The sequence below is a fragment of the Typha latifolia genome, chromosome 13 (assembly GCF_019914945.1).
Source record: "Typha latifolia isolate L0001 chromosome 13, TyphaL0001v2, whole genome shotgun sequence".
NCBI classification, from domain to species: domain Eukaryota; kingdom Viridiplantae; phylum Streptophyta; class Magnoliopsida; order Poales; family Typhaceae; genus Typha; species Typha latifolia.
The window spans coordinates 8328834-8348969 of NC_133098.1; the positions used below are offsets into that span (position 1 = coordinate 8328834).

At 36.4% G+C, this 20136-nt stretch overlaps 1 protein-coding gene across 4 annotated transcripts; it reads left to right on the forward strand.

Annotated features, from left to right (window-relative positions):
* The first annotated feature begins 317 nt into the window (after window positions 1-317).
* LOC140799900 (dnaJ protein ERDJ2) lies at window positions 318-19776 on the forward strand. 4 transcript variants are annotated; one of them, XM_073154427.1, is made up of 11 exons: window positions 318-487; window positions 1076-1300; window positions 1441-1536; window positions 5090-5210; window positions 5310-5416; window positions 5531-5748; window positions 10363-10540; window positions 10651-10770; window positions 11800-11886; window positions 17206-17316; window positions 18774-19776. In XM_073154427.1, exons 2-11 carry the CDS (start codon window positions 1112-1114, stop codon window positions 19596-19598), a joined length of 2052 nt encoding a protein of 683 aa, XP_073010528.1. In that variant the 5' UTR covers window positions 318-487; window positions 1076-1111; the 3' UTR covers window positions 19599-19776. The 4 variants fall into 4 exon arrangements, with proteins under 4 accessions (XP_073010528.1, XP_073010529.1, XP_073010525.1 ...); XM_073154428.1 differs by having other exon boundaries at window positions 321-668; XM_073154424.1 differs by having other exon boundaries at window positions 347-487; window positions 10348-10540.
* The last annotated feature ends 360 nt before the right edge of the window (window positions 19777-20136 follow it).

The following is a 20136-nucleotide window of genomic DNA, read 5'->3' on the forward strand; positions in this document are numbered from 1 at the left end:
ATGGGGTAAAATCATAAATAATTAAATATCATTGTATTATTCGGGTCATGTTAATACGACCCATTAATTAAATGGGTTACACGAGTTGTGCTGTGTTAACCCAACCCATTTATTAAATGAGTTACACGGGTCGTATCGTGTTACCCGTTTATTGAACGGGTAGTGTTCACGTCTATTAAATACAACCCGTTTAATAATCATGTAGTGTTTCTATGAAGATAATGTTGACTCGATCTGAATCTCACTACTCGACCTGAAACCGCTAAACCCGACCACATTGCCACCCTAAAGGCCTAAACCCGACCACCCACCCTGAAATTGCCGTTTGTAAGGTGTTTACAGCTGAGTTGGGTAATAATAAAGGATTGCACTCCTAACCCTAAGAATCCCAAATCTGAAGCTCTTTCCCTTATCGTAGATCGACGACTGGACGAGCCGTGCGCCGTGGCGGAGGTGGCGGGGGACTCGGTGGCAGTTGGAGCAACGGGTATTCTCTCTCGCTCTCTAGAATTTCTCCATGATCCTTCTCCCTTCTCGTTTCTCTGCCAAACCCTAAATCCACCCTCCCCCTCCACCGTTCTCCACGAGTCCTCTTCTCTCTTCATCGATCATTACCAGTGCAAGGATTTCCTGCAGCAATCCAGCTACGTTTGCATTGACTTGCATCTGTAGGTGATCTTAAGTTCTACTTTTGCTAGGGTAAACATTATGGTCCTCAATTTAGACTTTTTTTTTATTGTTTTCACATAAGTCAATACTTCTATGGATTTAATAGCCTTAAGGACTCTCCTTTCCTTTTTTTTTTTAATTTTAAATATGGGAGAATATTTGTATGTGATTTACAGATTTAGATTAGAAAGCTTACCCTTGATTTACTTGTTTTCAACGGTAACTGATAGATTTTCCATTAATCGATAACATCGATCCTGTTTTTATGTAAATCGCTCTATAAGATTTGAGCATCAGTTTTAGATCCTTTACTTAGGGCGATGCCGTATTTACTCTTGATCATTCGCAAGATAAGAGGACGGTTGATTTTTATTACTGTGCTTAAGTTTTCATATACTTTTTGCAGATCAAAGTTCATTTTGGTATTGGTTTCAGAGAAACCATGGCTGCTGCTGCAGAGGAGAACAGCTCTCTTTTCCTAATATTTATCTTGACCATGATTGCGCTGCCTTTAGTACCTTACACAATACTAAGGCTATGTCGTGCAGCATCTGAAAAGGCTAAGACTATTCATTGCCAGTGTTCTGTATGCTCACGTTCTGGAAAGTACCGGAAATCCATATACAAGCGGGTAAAGCAGATTCTTTTTGCTAATAATTTGTTTTTGGTTATTCTAATGTTACCTTTGAATGTTGCTTTGCTTTTCCTAAACCTAGAATTTATCGTTTTTTTTCGTTTAACTTCTTTCCATATATTCTGTCTTTCTTGCAGATCTCAAACTTCTCAACGTGTAGTAATCTGACAATTTTGCTGCTTTGGATCGTTATGATTTTTCTGGTTTACTATATTAAACATATAAGCCGCGAGGTACATTGAGATGTATTTCTTAATTTGTGTTATGCCTATTAATAATTGAACTGTGCTGCAGTTATACTTTTTTCCAAGCTTTCTCAAGGGAAAGCAAGATAATATCCTTGAAAGATTGCTATCTATTTGCTACTCTGTCTCCATGCATGAAGATTACTTTCTTGTAACATTCAATTTATTATGTTTTTCCTAAAATTATATCCTAATTCCTAAGAACCAAGTCATTTTGAAACGAATTAGATTTCCTCCATGTCTGCATGCCAACATCTTGTGCAAGGATTTCAAAACATTAATCTGAAAGAATGCATATCTTAAACATATCTAGTTTACTTGTTTTTTTAGGTGCTCATTGCTTAAAAAATGTTATATGATATGTCTAATATAGTAGGACATGTGGTCCAAGTATGGAAAAATGAGGAACTGCTTGGGAGAACAGATTACATGAGAGAGCCTAGGAAAAAGAAGAAGAATAAGTGATGTTACATGGTCATACCATAGTACATTCAAGTCGGAGTAAAATTCCTCTCCACAATAGTTGTTGGTTTCTTATTACTTTAGGTTCCAATGACATTAATATTTGACCCATATTAAGAGACCAAGATCACTGATTATTACATGAGTGAACGTAACTCAAATTTAACTCAAGTGCTAATCTAAGTCATATCAAATATCTATATTGACCAATGTAGCGAGTATGGATTACTATGTTGGTTGGCATGGTTAGCATCATGAATTGGCTCGCCGGTCGACACAGGTCAATAGATATCATGCCAGTGAATTATTAGCACTTATATTAGGGGAGTATCTTGATAATCCTTGAAAATACTCCCTCATGATCACACATGCCGGCGTCTCATTAGGAATTGATCATATTTTACCTTAAACAAAATATACTGGGGTGTTGAATTCTAAAATTTATATCAATTTTTAGAATTCAAAAGGATATTTCTCCTTAAGTTATTTGCCCCAATAAAGAGGTTTTGAGAAATTTGGGGAAACTTATGAAATAAGCATCTAATTGATTATTGTACAATAATATGTAGTGTTGAAGGACTTTAATTTAACCCCTAAAACTTATTTTAAGGCCCTATAAAGTTTTAAAGATTGTTTTTTAGTATACCAAGATTATTTAGTTTGCTAATGACAAACTGGCTTAGCATGGTACGTGCCAACAATATACACTTTTTCAAGATAAGGTCGACATGCGTTGTGCCATTGGCATGACAATCCTTAGTCTGCATGGCTTGGTATGTAACTAGTGAGTTAATGACATTGATATGATGGAGTATCTCAACACTCTTTCGTGCACTTGGAGTTGGTCACCTAGCTTGAAGCTGCCCGAGGCTTACCTAAAATTTTTGGGCCATTATTTAGCTTGAACCTAAATTAGGCCAAACCCGAGGCTAATTCAGTTGGGATCAGGCTTAGCCTTTTCTTGCTTGACTCGAAACCCGAACTAATAGCTCGACTTGAAAGCTTCTATAGTTTTATATTTTTTTTATCTTTCATGACTCCTTTCCAAGAAAGACTGATAGCTCTCATGAATCACTTTTTCAACATATACTGCTAGCTCTCATGAATCATGATAGCCACTTTTGTTTTTCTTTAAGCCTTAGAAGCACATTAAGTATTGGGCTGATTTTGGGCTCAAGCTTGGCCTGACCCATCGACTAGAAATCTTTTAAGCCCGAAGGTCGGGTTCGGGCCTCCAAAATAAAACCCTTGAAGGGCTATTGAGTTGAGTGTGAGCTAGGTCTAGGCCCAATGTTTTTGGTCCAAACTTGGCTCGGCTCTAGGGGTGTCAAAATAAATGAGCGGCTCGGGCTCGACTCAAGCTGAGCCAAGCCCGAGCTTATTTTTTAGGCTCAATTTAAATTTCAAGCCGAGCTCGAGTTGGAGCTGGCTCTCTCAGGCTCAGCTAGATAGGCTTGTTTACAGCCCTGCACACATTGCAAATGAGTACACTGTACACAGCGTACAATTGACAACTCCTCTATCTCTCTCTCCCTTTTTTTTTTTTTTCTCTTTCCTCTATATTTGTATATATATTCTCTTGAAATCCATCACCACCATCGAACCGGTCAAATCCAAGAGATTTTTTTTTTGTTGAGATTTGCATCCAAGAGAGATTCTTCCTTGTAGGAAGCATACATCTAGCTTTAAAAGTAAATCGAAAGGTCCAATCTCAAGTAATTCTAATGGTCCCCTCACCCCACCCTCACCAATCAGAGTCACCTCACCCCACCCTCACCTATCAGAGTCCCCTCATCTCACGTTCACCAATCTCAAGTAAATCCAAGCAGCACCTATCCCTGTGCTTCGATGGAAAGGCAAGCATCCAAAGAGAGGAACACCATTACCAGTAGTAGTAGGATCCTCAATTGGGGACCTACTACTATAGGCATTACTATAGGTCCAATCTCAATTTGTGAATAGAAAAAGTGAGGAGAAATAGATGTCGAAGAAGAAGAGGGAGAGGGAGGAACAACCCACCTCCTTTGACAAGCTGCCGCGGCCTCCTTTGGCAAGCAGCCGAAGTTGTAGTCGTCGTCTTCTCCTATTTCGACCTACACCTCCATTAGCCTCCTCCTTCACCAAGCCGTCGCCGCCTTCTCCTCCTCCAATTAGGCTCAGACCGGGCTCGGGCTGACTTGAGCTTGCCTCAAGTTGAGTTGAGTTGAGCCTAATTATCAAACTAGGCTCGAAATTAATTTTGAGCCGAACCTGAGCGAGCCTCCTCCTCCAATCAGGCTTGTACTCGGGCTTAGGCTGGCTTGAGCTCGATTCTAGTTGAGCTGAGTTAGAGCCGGCTTGCTCTGGCTCGACTCTTTTATGCCCTTACCTAGCCCATGGTCACCCCTATGCACACCTGTGTTGACCTCTTACTACTCGGTATTGGTTATCTTACTTCAAAGCAACTCTATTCTAGTTCTTTCATCCTCTTTGATACTTTGTTTTGAATTTGAATGAGTTACCCTTAAATTTCAGAATTCAAATAGGAATTAGGTTTCCCCAAGTCATTTGCCCTAATGTGGAAATCCAAAAATATTGGGTAAGATCATCGAATTAGAATCTAAGTGGTGTATATGATTCAAGTAGGTCTACCAATTTTTGAGATATCGCATGTGGTGTGTGTGTGTGTGTGTGTGTGTGTGTGTGTGTGTGTGTGTGTGTGTGTGTGTGTGTGTGTGTGTGTGGTCTCAATTAAACTGATGTTGCTAGGATTCAAACCGGGAGACATCCATACATTCATGTCCTTCTAAATTACTAACCAATTGAGCACTGTCCCATTGGCATATTTTACACTAATATTTAGTGCTAGAAAACTTCAATTTAGCTCATAAAATCTATTTTTAGACTGTACAATAATTTAATGATATTTTTGGCAAAGCAATCTTGATGGCAACATATATTGCAGTACCTGCCATGCTGAGTTTATTGTCTGTTGAATTAGAATAGACATCATATTATCTGTGAAATGTTTGTAATCTCGTGATACTTTGTTTGCCATCTGCTTTTTATCTGAACTGACGTTGTAACTGTTGTATCCTAGGTTCAACCATTTGAGCCATATAGTATTCTTGGATTAGAACCAGGTGCTTCAGAGTCTGATATAAAGAAGTCTTATCGCAGGCTCTCTATTTTGTATCATCCTGATAAAAACCCTGATCCAGGTTGAAGATGCTCCATGTATTACTTATTTTCTGTATTTTTGTTTGAAGGATAATGGATCTTTTTTGTTTTTTGGCTTATATTTCGTCCTGCTGTTTCAGAGGCCCACAAGTTCTTTGTTGAGTTCATATCCAAGGCATATCAGGCTTTGACAGATCCTGTATCGCGTGAAAATTATGAGAAGTATGGTCACCCAGATGGGCGCCAGGTATTAAGGCTCTATAATAATGTTCTGCATTTAGCTGATAACTGAATTCTCCATGTTTGCCTAATATACGATTCATGAATTGTGTTGAAACTAACTCCATTTTTCTGAAATTAGGGCCTTCAAATGGGAATTGCTCTACCTCAGTTCTTGCTGAATATAGATGGAGCATCTGGTGGAATACTCCTATTGGCGATTGTTGGAGTTTGCATTCTCTTGCCCTTATTGATAGCGGTTATATATTTGTCAAGGTCATCAAAATATACCGGCAACTATGTCATGCATCAAACTTTGTCCACATATTACTACTTCATGAAGCCTTCTTTGGCTCCAAGGTTTGAAACATTTCCTGTTCCTTAGTTGTACTATTTTCCTTAATTTGTTTTGATTATTGTATTTGGAACTGAATAATGCTTGCATTCTTGCTAAATTTTAGCAGCTATTGTTTTAATGCATTTAAATTATAGATTCCTTTAGACTGATGGTGGTCCATTTCTTTTCTTACAAAGAAGATTAATTTGGAAATAAATATCCCAAATATATTAACACCATCAAGTTTCTCACTGCAACATATCCGCATCCACTTGGAGGAAAAAAAGGATCTGCTTTCTAGTGAATAGAGAATTTTCTATGTTGTTAAAACAATGCTCAAGGATGTATTACTTCACAGTGTAGAAGGAAAATATTGGATGACCTTAGGAGTTTAGAAGGGAGATTTCTTTTCAATACCTCAGTGTGACAGGATTGAAGGTTGCTTTTCATTCATTGCTAGAAGGAATCCTTATCGAGACTGTTTCAGATCTTCAGGCACAATGGCTTTTTTTATACATGGATTCTAGAGCTAATAAATATGAGAAACTAATTGCTCAAGTTGGAAGAATAACAACTATTTTATGTGTAAAATAATTAGCTTCTGAATGACTTTACAGATGTATGAAACAAATAGGACTGAATTCTTATATTTGATCTTGATATCATCAGGAATTGTTTTGGTTAGTAGATTTGAGCACTTCTGAATTGTAGACTTAAACACCACTATAATACAGTTACTGTCTCCTCTAATAGGCAAGTTACCTAATCTAGGATCCTTTGGTTTAGCTGCATATATATGTATATTTAAAGTTTTCAGTTAAAAATCATCATCATTAGAGCTTTTCTATGATGGCTAGAAAATTTAAGTTGTCAAGGCTGATTAAATGAGCCAATATTTTTCTAATGGCCTATGCTATGATTCTTGATGTTTTGTTCGAGTTTTCTAGCCAAGCTAAGAGGTAACTCTCTTATTTACTACAGAAGAAACATGACATGCTGATGCTGGTTAACAAGCCATTTTGTGTTTAAGAATTAAAAAGGAAAACTTCCTATTTTAATAAACTATTGCCATGCTAGCACCCTTTTCTCATACATTCACATAATGTCTAGGTCCATAATCTTCCAAAAAGTTGACTTATCTACTAAACAAAACTACTAAACTATAGAAATCTTGAGCTCCTAAGGAATTATTTGCCAAGTAAGACTTCCTAAATACTTGGTGGATTTCAGCCATAGGTAGTGTGAAGCTCAAATCAGTAAATAAAATCAAGGTTCCGAAAATCGGTATTGGGATTGGGATCGGCCATTTGGAAAAACGATACGTATCGGTCGTATCGACCATATTTGCCGTATCGGGCGCCTGTATCAGATCGGACTATTTTAATTAAATAAAATTCTAAATATTATTTAAAAATATTGAGAAATTTCTAAAAATTTAGAAAAAATTATAAGAAAATAAGAAATAATTACTTACATATAAATCCTAAAAAGTAAAAATTTCTCTTCCTCCCTCTCTTCTTTCCTAGTATGAGGTATCCATTCTCTCCCTCACTCTTTCTTTTTTAATCTTTCCCTCTCTCTCTCCCTCACACTCTCTTTCTTTTTATCTTTCCCTCTCTCTCCCTCTCTCTGTAGCCGTTGTCAGCAGTAGCTGACAGCTGCTTGTTGTAGCCGCCAGTAGCAGGCATGTCTACTGCTGGTAGTTGCTGCAAGGTCGAAACCAACCACCGGATTGGGATCGGTCGAAACTAGGAACTATGAATAAAATGAAGAATGTAGAACCTATTTGTTTCTTTTCTAGGTGGGTGCAGTCTAACTAACCATGATCTTGGATTCAACACCTTCGTGATCTAGGTTTCTGGGTCTTATCCCAAACTTGTTCTAGCCTTGTAGGTCTAAGCATTGCTCTCTTATTGAAACACCCAAACCTCCAAATACACGTGTAAATCGCGTGGGTAAATCCCTTCACGCGGTGCATCACATGACCTGCCAGTAATAGGATTTCACAAGACACATAACAACACAAATTCATACCATAAATAAACTCAACCATAAGAGTTCGGATATAAATTCCACAGGTCACAACAAGCTTTCTAGATACACATCCAAAATACAATACTAAAGTCCAAAATACATCGTCAACCATAACGCCCTCGCAGGGGCGTAATACAACTAATAGACATACTGAAAAAGAAAGGCAACTACTTCTCGCTATTCGCACCTGCGTCTCCTAGCTCTAAAATAATGCCACCAAGAGGTGGTGAGCTCACAGCCCAGCAAGGGATCCATACAATCTAAAATAATGAAATCACACGTGCATATCCAATGTATGCCTATATTTGCTAGCAATAACAATATGCTTGTTGAAATGACTTACCATGAGTTACTAAATCAATGCAATTGATAAAGATAACCGGTCACTATCCTGGAACATGCTAGTTTCTAGACGTATCAGGATAAATCCACACAGATATAAAACTTGATACAATCTCCTATTCATACAAATCTCAATCATAGTGTTTACATGTTATGCATAACAATAAAAGAGTAGATTAGTCATCTCATGCCTACCAAGGCATTAATCATAGTTATCATAGCTTACTGAGCTATTCACCACATAGGGTAAATACTCTCAAGAAAATCATCATCACATAACCATTTATCATCTGGGGGATATATACACATCTAGCGGTAATGTCATCTACACGTGTATGGCAGCACTACATGTGTATGGCAGCACTACATGTGATCGGTTGTCTGTGGCCATCAGACTAAGGGCTCCGGTCGTAAGCCCATATCTCACTCTCTCTAAATCATCACCGCCCTCAGCGGGAGAATCGGGAGCCCTCGGCTCATCAATGGACGCCCTAACCCTGCGTCGTTAGGTACCGCTAGAGATATATCCCCGCCTTACAATCATGTTCTTCTATCATCATAATCTAGTCCTGACTATACAGTATAATTACCTGAATACCACACAGGCTCCCGACCTCAGGTGTAGGCCGCTAATAGTATAGTCATATAAGATACACTCTGCCCTTAACCCTGGGCCGAGTGAGTAAGGGCACTGCCTAGTCAAAACCCGACTACTAATGATAGATGGAAGTGGTGCAGTATCCATGAGTGTATAAAGCATGCCATAGTCATCATGATCATTATATTCTATATTCACAAAAGATATTTATGTAAGGGTATATCATGCAAGATACATGTAGAATATCATTACTAATGCATATGCTAGCATTCTCATAATATCATGATGAGTAATCTATTAATAACTGCACATGTCAAGATACATCATAGTACACTAAATGCATGTACCAATACTAACATTTCCTACAGTGTCATGACAGGTATAATAACTGTAACTACATTATTCTAGACTTGTATAAACTCTACTCGCCTAGGGGGTCTCCACAGTACACTAAATCTCCTCAGCTAGCCGGCTCCTTTGGAATACCAAAATCCTCCTCACGCAGTGTTAATCCTAAAATTTACAAGATAATAAATTGTCATTACGGGGGTGGTTAGGCTAATCAATCAAGTGGAAGTAGATAAATAAGGTTATAAGGTCTAATTGGCCCCAATTGGGCTAGGCTGGGGGTATTGGGTTAGGCTTAAACCTAACCCAATAGACAAGAGAGCCTTGGTGGGCTAAGGTGGGCTGGGGCCCAACCACAACCCACTAAAGTTGGATTAGTGGGCTGCAGTCTGCAGCCCACCCAACATTTGGCTCTGTGACGCACGCGCTCGCGGTTTTTATTTTTTTTATTTTTTTATTTTTAAAATTGGGGTGTTACACTTATATTAGTTAAATGTTTAATAAAAGGGAGTTGCATGAAGAAATAGGGAAGATCAGTAGGAATATATTGGTGAACCTTAAACTCAAGTTATGTGTCCAAGTTCTTCTGTCACACATCACAAACTCAGTTCTTGTTTAACTTTATAGAGCATCAATATTGGATATTGCTGGTGTTTGTCATGGAAAACCATCTATTCACTAAATTCTTTCTTGGCATAACATCAGTGCCTTTCAAGGTTCCTTATTTTATGGAACTAGTAGAGGACAATATTAATAAGTTAATTGCTGGTACAGTTTTGTTTCATTTCATTCAACAAACGGACCTCATACTGGTGGAAGAGAACAGCTAGCTGCTCTTTTTGTTCTTAGGTGGCAGACTCTAAAGATTTCCTAGGGAAAACTTCTCTTTTTGGTGTTCCTCTACCTTGTAGGCTCATGCTCTGATTTGTGGTGATCAAGGAAATTTTTGGTAGATATGGACATTGAGATATATATTTAGATTCTGTCTTATGCTCTTACTCCACTCGAAAAGTCTCTTTAGTAGTCATTGACCAAATAATGTACGTTTTTTTTGTTTTATATGATTGATATATTGATTGGTTCTTTTAAGATTTTAGCATTACTTTGAATCATGTTCTCACACATACAATACTGGGTGAATGCATAGTGTGAGACTTGACAATTGTCCTTATTTTCCCTTGCATTGATATACCTCTACTTATAGCGCTATTAGATTTTTGCTGAAACTTTATAGGCCTCAGAATTTGTTTTAGCTAATTAAGATGCATTTCTTTTGGTGGACATGAATCTGATAATGAAGTGTTAATAATAACAGCAAGGTTATGGATGTCTTCATTAAGGCTGCAGAATACATGGAAATGCCAGTCCGTCGAAGTGATGATGAACCCCTGCAGAAGCTCTTTGTGGAAGTTAGAAGTGAACTGAATCTAGACTTGAAGAACATTAGAACAGAGCAAGCAAAGTTTTGGAAGCAACATCCGTCGCTAGTTAAGGTGGTTGTTGGTTAGCATTTGGAAGGATTAAATTGTTGGTTGTATTTGTGGATTAATTTTAAAGACTTCTCTGACTTCAAAGGCTTAAATATTAGTTTGATCTTGTGCAGATGGAGTTGTTGATTCAGGCTCATTTAACTCGTGAATCATTTGCTTTAACGCCAGCTTTACAGAAAGATTTTAAACACATGCTTGAACTTGCACCTCGTCTTCTTGAAGAACTAATGAAGGTTCTTACATGAACTTTTACTTCACCTCATCTTGTCCCTTTTTATTTTTCTTACTTCCAGAGTATTTCTTTTTTGAAATTTTCTTGTCATACATATTTCTTTTTTCGTTCTTTTTGGATGATATGTTTAGAGGCTCATAAATATTCCATTGCAGCATGTTGAGAGCTTCATATACTGTGAATTATGAAGAGTTAATGCTTCAAACGACATTGACATGACCTCATTTTATGTTTGTCTTTGGAATTAATCATGGATGACAATTTTTTGAGGTGTGGTGTGTCTCTCTTTCTTTCCTTGTTTTCTCGACGCATCTTGGGGGTTGGGTTGTGGCGGGCATCATTATTTAAAAAGCAACAAATCTTTTTTCACCATTCTTTAAAAAGCAACAAGTCTTTTTTCTCCCCTTCATCTGCTTTAGTACATTCATCTGAATACACATTTTCTTTGAATTATGCTAGTAGTTCTTAACAATGTTGAATCCTTCTTGGGTACACAGTTCATGCTGAAATAGCCATTCTAGCGAGTCTGATTTGATGAACAAAAGTTGGTTTTGATGGCATCTATCCAATGATTGATGGAAGACATTGATCCTGAATGTTCTTACGAAGTTTCATTAGGAGCATACTCACCATTGTTCATTGTTCTTTTAAAAAATGATAAGATAGGTATTTTCTGGTTATTAGGTTAGTAGTTGGCACTTGGCAGTCATCTCTGGAATCCAGGATATAACTAGAAATACATGGAAGAATCTTAGGATCTGAATACCCATTGATTATATTATGGATATGGACTTTTGGCGTATTTGTGCTGTGAAACTTGTGTTTGCTAGCACTTAACTGCATGTGTTTATTAGGTACAGTTTGGAGAAAAAAGGTTGTGCACAATATTTCATCAATTTAGTTCTAAAATGTGTCCTATTGTCCAAAATCATGACTGTACATGTCTGGCAATAGTCTGCCATAGTCAAGGTGTCCTATTTTAGTTTATTCAATTTCATGACTATGAACATGTTTTCTGCTTTATATACAGATAGCTGTCCTACCACGTAGTCCTCATGGACATGGATGGCTCAGGCCTGCTGTTGGGGTGGTTGAACTTTCTCAACATATCATTCAGGTACTTTTATCAATTCTCTTTACACTTTCCTGCTTTTGACATTCCAAAGAGTGTGACATCACATACTGGTGGTTCTTCCAATGTTAGTTATCATTTATATTTGAACTACACACGAGTTTGTGAGTTAAATGATTCCCGATTAGCTCCTAGAATCATATTTTTCTTTGATCTTTTTATTACTCTTTCGGAGTCCTACTTAACTAGATAAAGAAAACTCTGTACTTATTTGTGTTTGTGATGTCTTAGGCATATTTTCATTCAATAAATATATTTTGCTAATAAAGTGAAAATTTCTGGTATAAGGAGCCGACGAATCAGATTGATTAACTTGTTTAACTTTTCTGGTCAAGTTTGCACTCTTTTGTTCACATTGGATTTGCTTTTGATGAAAATGGGTTCTATTCATGATATAATTGGTTGTGGGATAACCTTCATTATATTAATTAATAAGATATTGGTGTTCTCTTTTCAGATTTTAGATGTATGGCTGGCTTTTAAATATCTATTTTCATGGCATTTGTAGGTTTGAGATGATTTTGTCAAAAGTGTCTATTTAACTATAGTGGGATAATCTTATTTGTATGTAATTAGGTGTATCACTTGCACATGAAGCATTTTCTCCTAAGATCTTCTAGAATCATCAACCACATGTATGATAGCCAGTATACAATTCTTAGAGTGCCCAACAAGCAATATTGGTGTCCCATAATGGAAATTGTGTGTCACACCAAGGATGGTCCCTGATTCACCCTAACCACTTGGATTTGGGTCAAAAATTGGTTGGGCATGACAATCAGACTCTATATATACTCTACTAATTAGCTAATAAATATAGAAATTAGAAAGTAACTTATAAACATATATAAGATTAAAAGACATGCTTTACTATATATGTTAATTATTGCCTATGTTGAATTCATTATTAACTTCTCTTGTGAATCTTGCTAATGGTCTCCCAAAATTTTCAGTGGCATTCTTATATGTTTTCATGTCCACATTTGAAATGTGAATTTGAATAGATAGATCCGAGTAAAAAAATTCTCAACACAACTAATAATACCATCCATTTAAATCTCTCTTCACGATCTGCATAAAAATAGTATGGATTTACGCAATGTGTAGCAATGTAGAGATGTGTGTTAAGCTTTTCATTGTTATTGAACTATAAAGCACAGGACACAGACACGCAATACGGACACGGCGATATGACAAATCTTAAAAACATAGTATACAGACACGGCTAGGATATGACAATAAATAAATTAACAAATAAATTATATATGTTTGTGTAAAATTATAAATTATTGACCTATAATTAAAAATAATGCACTAGATCATGGCCATCACTAATTCATAGTGTTTAAATTAAATAAAGTTTAACTTTAAATTTTAAATTGGTGTCACTGCTCACTACTGTAGTGCTATATAAATAAAAAAAACCCACCTACCCACTAATCAAAATAAAAACCCGAGAGAGAGAGAAAAGACAAGTGGGGGTAAGGAGCATCAATGTTGGGAGAGGAGTTGTCGTTGATAGAGGAGGAGCTCGTTGTCGAGGGAGAAGGAGCTCGTTAGTGGGAGTCGTTGAGTGAGAATATCTGAGGTAGGTTGCAATTTGAGATTTTTTTTATTTTTAGGGTTTGAGTTTTATGAGCGTGTCCAAAGTTTGTCTTTTTTTTTTTAATTATCGAATACTCCGTGGTGTATCTGACACATGTTGGCGAGGTGTCAGCGCCTCTAGTGTGTCGAACACGGCCACGACACCCATTTTACAGCGTTCGTGCTTTGGAGTTATTGAAGATATAATTTATTTCCTTAACCTATTTCAACTCACTGTATATAAATCCTATCAGTGAACTTTCTTTCACCATTAACAACTCAAAGCAACATATCCAAGAGAGTGAATATTTTAACTGCTAATAACATTTGCCTTCAAAATTAGTTAAGGATAGTAGAATAAATCAACGGTGGCTATGCCGATCCCCGGTCAGCACGCATAGTAGAATAAACCAATGATGGTCGTGCGATCTCTTGATCAGCATGGGGCATGTTTACTGACACGGCCTCGGCACACCCCTACGTGCCACCGGCATGCCTTTAGCATATTTTTAAGGTATTTAAAAATATTTTTAGGTTTTCAACATATCAATCTTTATTTTTAAGTTTATATATATGTATTAAGCCTACATTAGTCTTTTATCTTTAGATATTTTTTGTAAATTACCTATTTTTTAAAGATAACAATAGTCAAATAGAAACAATACTCAACACATAATACGATTCAATATATTTATTAAAACTAATATTAATGATTGAATACTCTATAATATAATTTAACATTCAATATGATTGAAATAGAAAAAAGTTAAAAAAATGAGCTTCCACATGTCATATCACCTTTGTCACATGAAAAAGAAAATGCCCCATAATATATTTCGGATTTACCACTCTAATGAATTAATAAAAATCTGTTTCGGACATGACGTGACCTGTGTCAACTAGCATGAGTCGGCACGGGGGTATGCCACTGGCATACCCTGTGCCAAGTCTCGTGCCACCATCGGCACTATGGCACACCCTGTGTCAGGTGTCGTGCCACCATCGGCACGACCATTATTTAAATAAATCCTCTTTCTTTTTGCAGTTCTTGACTATTTGCATGTTAAATATTCATCAGAACGAAATATAAGCCTTAATTTTTTTTCTTCTCCGAAAGACTATAATATAAGAAAAGAAATGACAAATCTTGTAATTTCGAGTTTCATGATCTCCCTTTTTTGTATGAACTGACACATCCTACTTAATATTTTGTGATGTTCATAAATGAAGACCATGACTTCCTTCCACATTCAATTGAATCTTTAATGCTTTATTCTTTGGATATCATCTCTAACATCAAATCGATATAATGTGTGCCACAAGATGTCCTATATATACATGGATATTTTTTTAAGCAATCATGTAGCTGCAAAATTACCATCAATTTTATCAGTTACAATTTGGAGAATATTATCCTCTCCTACTTTTTTGATGCCATCAACAAGAATATCATGAATATGTGAATTTTTAGAGCTATCAATTGAACGTAGAGAACCCTAGCTCACAATTGACATATAATTCATCATTTATTTTAGCCATTTGCTTTTTTTAAAAAATAGCTCAAGTAACTCATGCATAGATCCACACAACTTATGCATAGTTGTTGACTTGAACCTCGAGCTATATTGACCACCTGCTTCCATCAATATATGAAATGTTTGATCAGTAACAACATTAAAGAGGATGCAATTTGTAAACCCAATGAACTAAGCACATTATCACTCTCATCTCTTTCTTCTTTTGCGAAAGTATCCTATATGTTCGTCTATACCATGTTTTCCTGCTCTCTAACTATAATTTCTGGATCAATAAAGATGAATTTGTCCAAATTACCTCGACTCGCTCTTTTTACTTCCAACATCTGAGATTTCTAAATTGTCCCTCTCTAAATATGTTTACTTTTGCCCTCATTTGCTGCCTCTTTTGATTTCCCTCCAGATATTCTTAATATATTTCTTTTTACCTTTTCATTAGCTATTGGATAAGGTGCAACATCGACTCTAACATAAGCAATGTATCTCTTGAATCTACTAATTCTTTTCTTGTGACCTTCATACAAAATCTATATTTTACTGTGTTGGCATAATTTTTATTAGGAAGGTGATGTGGCTTAGGGACGAGGAGACATGTTGATAGGGAAAAAGATAAAGGAGAAAAATAGGGCTTTTGTGAATCTTTTTATCTGGCTCCAAGTACTATTTTCATGCTAGTATGGCTAGATAGATAGAGAAGATAAAAGATAACCAACCAAGTCATGAGAAAATAAAAATTATAAAATCAAACCTTCATAGATTGTGGGGCACAAAGGAAGCGTGGAATTCACCACAAAGAGACAAGGGAGCATGAGAAGAGGGATAAATGTGGAATCGTCCACAAAAATATTATTTCTCAAATTTCTATCTTTTTTCTTCTCATTTTCAGAATTCCTATCACTTCTATATATAGAGAGCAGGAGATTACATCACATCACAAATTGATCTTATTCAAATCTTATTCAAATCCTAACAAATTTACTTCATAACAAGTTAACAATCAAATATCCTAGATTTTAAGGGGTTTTATCAAATTTGACACTCTAAAATCAAATCTAATATTTTTAGATAAAAATACATTCGAAAATAAAAAATAAATGAAAATCTAATTCCCATTAGAAGGTAACCATATTTCTACTTTGCATCAGGAGACCCAATGTGCACAAAATAATCAGATGACATTAACCCAATCATATATGCTATTTGAGAGGAATTAGTGGCATATCTATATATGAAATTGAGCAAAACACAAACATAATTCACATTTTTAAATTCAAAAACAGTAATTACTTCCTCCAATGAATTCACATTTCAGGGCAGCAATTAATTCACAAACTAATTAGGAATTAATTCCGCTAGCATAATAGATTAACAGTAATCTGAAAATAAAGAGTTCATGACAGTGAAAGAAAGCAGAATTTAAGGAATCTTATTTCACAAATTAATTAGCTATTAATTCCTCCATTTAATTCCCTAGATAACATATTGTTAACAGTAATTCAAGAATCAAGGTGAGAGTTCAAGACAGTGAACGAAAACATAATTTTCAGGAATCTTAATTCACAAACTAATTAGCAATTAATTCCTCCAATTAATTTCCCCTGCATAACAGTATTTCAAGAATCAAGACAGTGAAAGAAAAGTGAAAACAATTAGTCCGCTGGTGGGAAGAGAGTGGGAGAACGAGAGTGATAAGAGTGGGAGAGAGTGACATATCATAACGCCGCTGTCCGCCGTCATCCATTGTCGCTGTGTTGCACGGTTCGCTACCTCTCTCGTTGCCGCCGGCCATAGAAGCCCAACCATTATGCCTTCTGTCTGTCCAAGTTGATCGTATCCTCTTGGGATTGTTTAAGTGTGTTAATTAATCATATAGAAGGCCAGTAGGAAATGAATCAATCTCAAATGAAGGTGTCATTGATGGGGTAAAGTTAGTGATGATTAGACAGAATCATTGTGCAGTGCATGGTTAGTAGCCCTTTTTTATGATGAAGGGCCTTGCCCTAGACCAGTGAGAGCCAAATGGAGAAAACAGTGCAGATATCCAATTCCAAATAGTATGTCTAGGCATTTATTATGTTTGAAATGAGTTTAGATTATTGATATGATATAAATGAAAATGGTTATTGGTTATTGGTTATTGGTTATTCTATTATCTATAATTTCATCTTCCTGTTCTATTATCCAGGCTGTTTCTCTCGGTGCAAGAAAACCTACTGGAGGCAACTCTGAAGGCATTGCACCCTTTTTGCAGCTTCCACATTTCACTGAAGCTACTGTGAAGAAAATTGCTAGGAAGGTATGGTGTTGAGACTAATGATACACTTTGCTACTTGTCCAAAATTATAAATGGGAAGAAATTGTTCGCTTTGCATGAGATGTTCTAGAAAATGACACTTTGAATTACAATGTGGAATCTCTATTGAAAAGCACTTTATATCTATATCCACTTAATTATGTTTTATGATTCAGCTTCATTTGGCTCTCAGTACTTAATTCTAACTTTCAGATGAAGAAAATCTTTAGTTAGAAGTTTTATTTCTAACAAATGTCCAAATCAATTGTTAGATAGTCAGTTGACGTAAAAGTTAAGCTCTTGAATAATATACCTTTAAGATATCCTCGTGTGCAGTCCGTATGCAGTGCACAAGGATAGGTGAAGGATAATACGATGTGTGGCCCCTCCGCACCACATAAGAATAAATAGTAGAGAAGAAAGATTAAATGGGGTTAGAAGAAGTTTAAACTCGTGATTATAATAAAATTTTCTTTTGATATTATACTAGATAATCAATGGACCTAAAAGCTTAAGTTGCTAGGTAATGAGTCAACTATATCTATTATACCTTTTAAGTGAAAAACCTATCCTAGTCCCTTGTCTAGACTCTCTTATATCAAGAGGACTTTCATGAGGATTGATCCTGGGTTTAGCAAACTGCATTGAACAATGTAGATTATTCTACGAAACAAAGCAGACTTTTAACTTTTATGGTAGTTCTCTCCAATTCTGATTTTGTTTTGTCTGGAAGTTAGCACCGACTCTAGAGGATTAATGTCAGATTGATACCAGTCATAGAAAACGGTCAATTTGAGCCTGTTGTGCTGTAGGTGATCCTTTTACTGTTGGAAAGATGATTGTGAATCATCATTTGTATTGGTTATCATGTCTTCCATCTTGATGCGTGGTCTTTATTTACCTCCATTAGGTTGATACTGCCCTTTTAGAAAAGCATTCACCTGTGGTGATAAAGACTGAAATAGCATATCAGGAATTTCTCATAGGATAAATTTGTTTTAGTTCTGTAGATAATGTTCACTGTTACATATGGAACCTATTTTTCTTAGTTCTGGATATATTATAGAAAGACAATTTTCTTGTTGAATAATAAAAGTTAGAAGCGATTCTAATTTTATGTACACATCATCATATGCTTTTGAATCACTTCTTGCAGGGCTTCATAGAATCTAGCAGTCATAAAGAATTAAGTTGATCTCAATGTTCTTAAAAATCACTTAAATTCTAATATTGCAGGACTTAGTCTTCATCATACCCTTCTGTGCTATTTGAAATTTGCTTCTTGGTCTATGCACATCTATGTTTGAGCATCAGAATATGCAGAAGTTAGTCTTCAAGTTGAATTTTTTTTCCATGATTATTTAGTAATTAAAAAGATCAACTTCTTTAAGTTTGTCAGAAAAGTATATGTGCTGCAGAATAATCAATTTATGTGTTACTTGTGACTTTATGATGTACAGAAAGTTCGCACTTTTCAAGAGCTACGGGATATGACTGTGGAGGAGCGTACAGAGTTGTTAACTCAGATTGCAGGGCTCTCAGCTGTGGAAGCGCAAGATGTAGAGCTTGTGCTCGAGATGATCCCTTCTGTCACAGTCGAGATTACATGTGAGACTGAAGGGGAAGAGGGAATTCAAGAGAGTGACCTTGTAACTATGTATGCTTGGGTTGCACTGAAACGTGGCAATGGCTTAACGGGCGCCCTTCCCCATGCTCCCTTTTTTCCTTTCCACAAGGAGGAAAACTTTTGGTTGCTTCTTGCAGACACTGCATCAAATGATGTTTGGTTGTCACAGAAGGTCAGTTTCCTAGATGAGGCCACTGCTATTACAGCTGCATCTAAGGCAATCCAAGAAACCAAGGAGGCTTTAGGTGCAAATGCTAAGGAAATAAATATTGCAGTCAGGGAATCGATTGAAAAGGTGAAGAAGGGATGCCGATTAGTAATGAGCAAGTTTCAGGCCCCTGCAGAGGGGAGCTACAACCTAACTTCCTATTGCTTGTGCGACGCGTGGATAGGCTGCGATACGAAGAGCAACTTCAAATTGAAGGTTCTCAAGCGGAGCCGTGCAGGGACAAGGGGGGGCCATTTGGCCGAAGAAGGGCCACCTGTGGAAGATGGTATTGAGGAGGAGGAAGAAGAGGAGGAAGAAGAATACGATGATTATGAGAGCGAGTACAGTGACGATGAAGAAGATGAGAAGAGAAAGAAGAGCAAGGTTGCGAATGGAGTAGCTCACCAAAAGGGCAACTCAGGTAGCGAAGGTTCAGGCACTGATGAATGAGGAAGCGGGTGATTTTATTCACCCTTTTTGTCTTTAACTATATACAATAGAAGTGTTTATTTTTTGTTCTTTGATTCACTCATAAGATAATATCAACACCAGCCTTCTCAATACGTGTACTCAGCTTGTTGTTTATGCTGGATTTGCTCCCAACGATGGATAGTGGGATTATTACAAAGCAGAGTCTACGATCATCCTTCTGAATCAAAGTCTCATGACTTTCATCACGCATGCATTGATATTGGACAATAATTACTGATTCATAATTAACAAATCCATAGGGTTGAATCATAATGGAAAGTTGCATTAATTTCTTTTTCTTTTATATATTTGCGCAGGGTACGAGTTATGTTAATGTTTAGTTGTATATTAAAAAAGTAATAGAGTAGTGAAATTATATTAAGAATTAGTGATATTTTATACCAAATGACTGAAGATTCCCACTGGAGTTAAAAGTATTAATATATTTAATAAATATGTAGTTGTGGTACTAATATATATAATATATCCATACTATATACATTATCTCAATGCAGAG

Bases quoted from the DNA above. Each gene is read 5' to 3' on its own strand.
- LOC140799900 (XM_073154424.1), top strand. From the start codon at position 1,112: ATGGCTGCTGCTGCAGAGGAGAACAGCTCTCTTTTCCTAATATTTATC. The intron at 5,211-5,309 runs GTTGAAGATGCT...CTGCTGTTTCAG, and splicing joins TGATAAAAACCCTGATCCAG to AGGCCCACAAGTTCTTTGTT. The intron at 5,749-10,347 runs GTTTGAAACATT...CTGATAATGAAG, and splicing joins AAGCCTTCTTTGGCTCCAAG to TGTTAATAATAACAGCAAGG.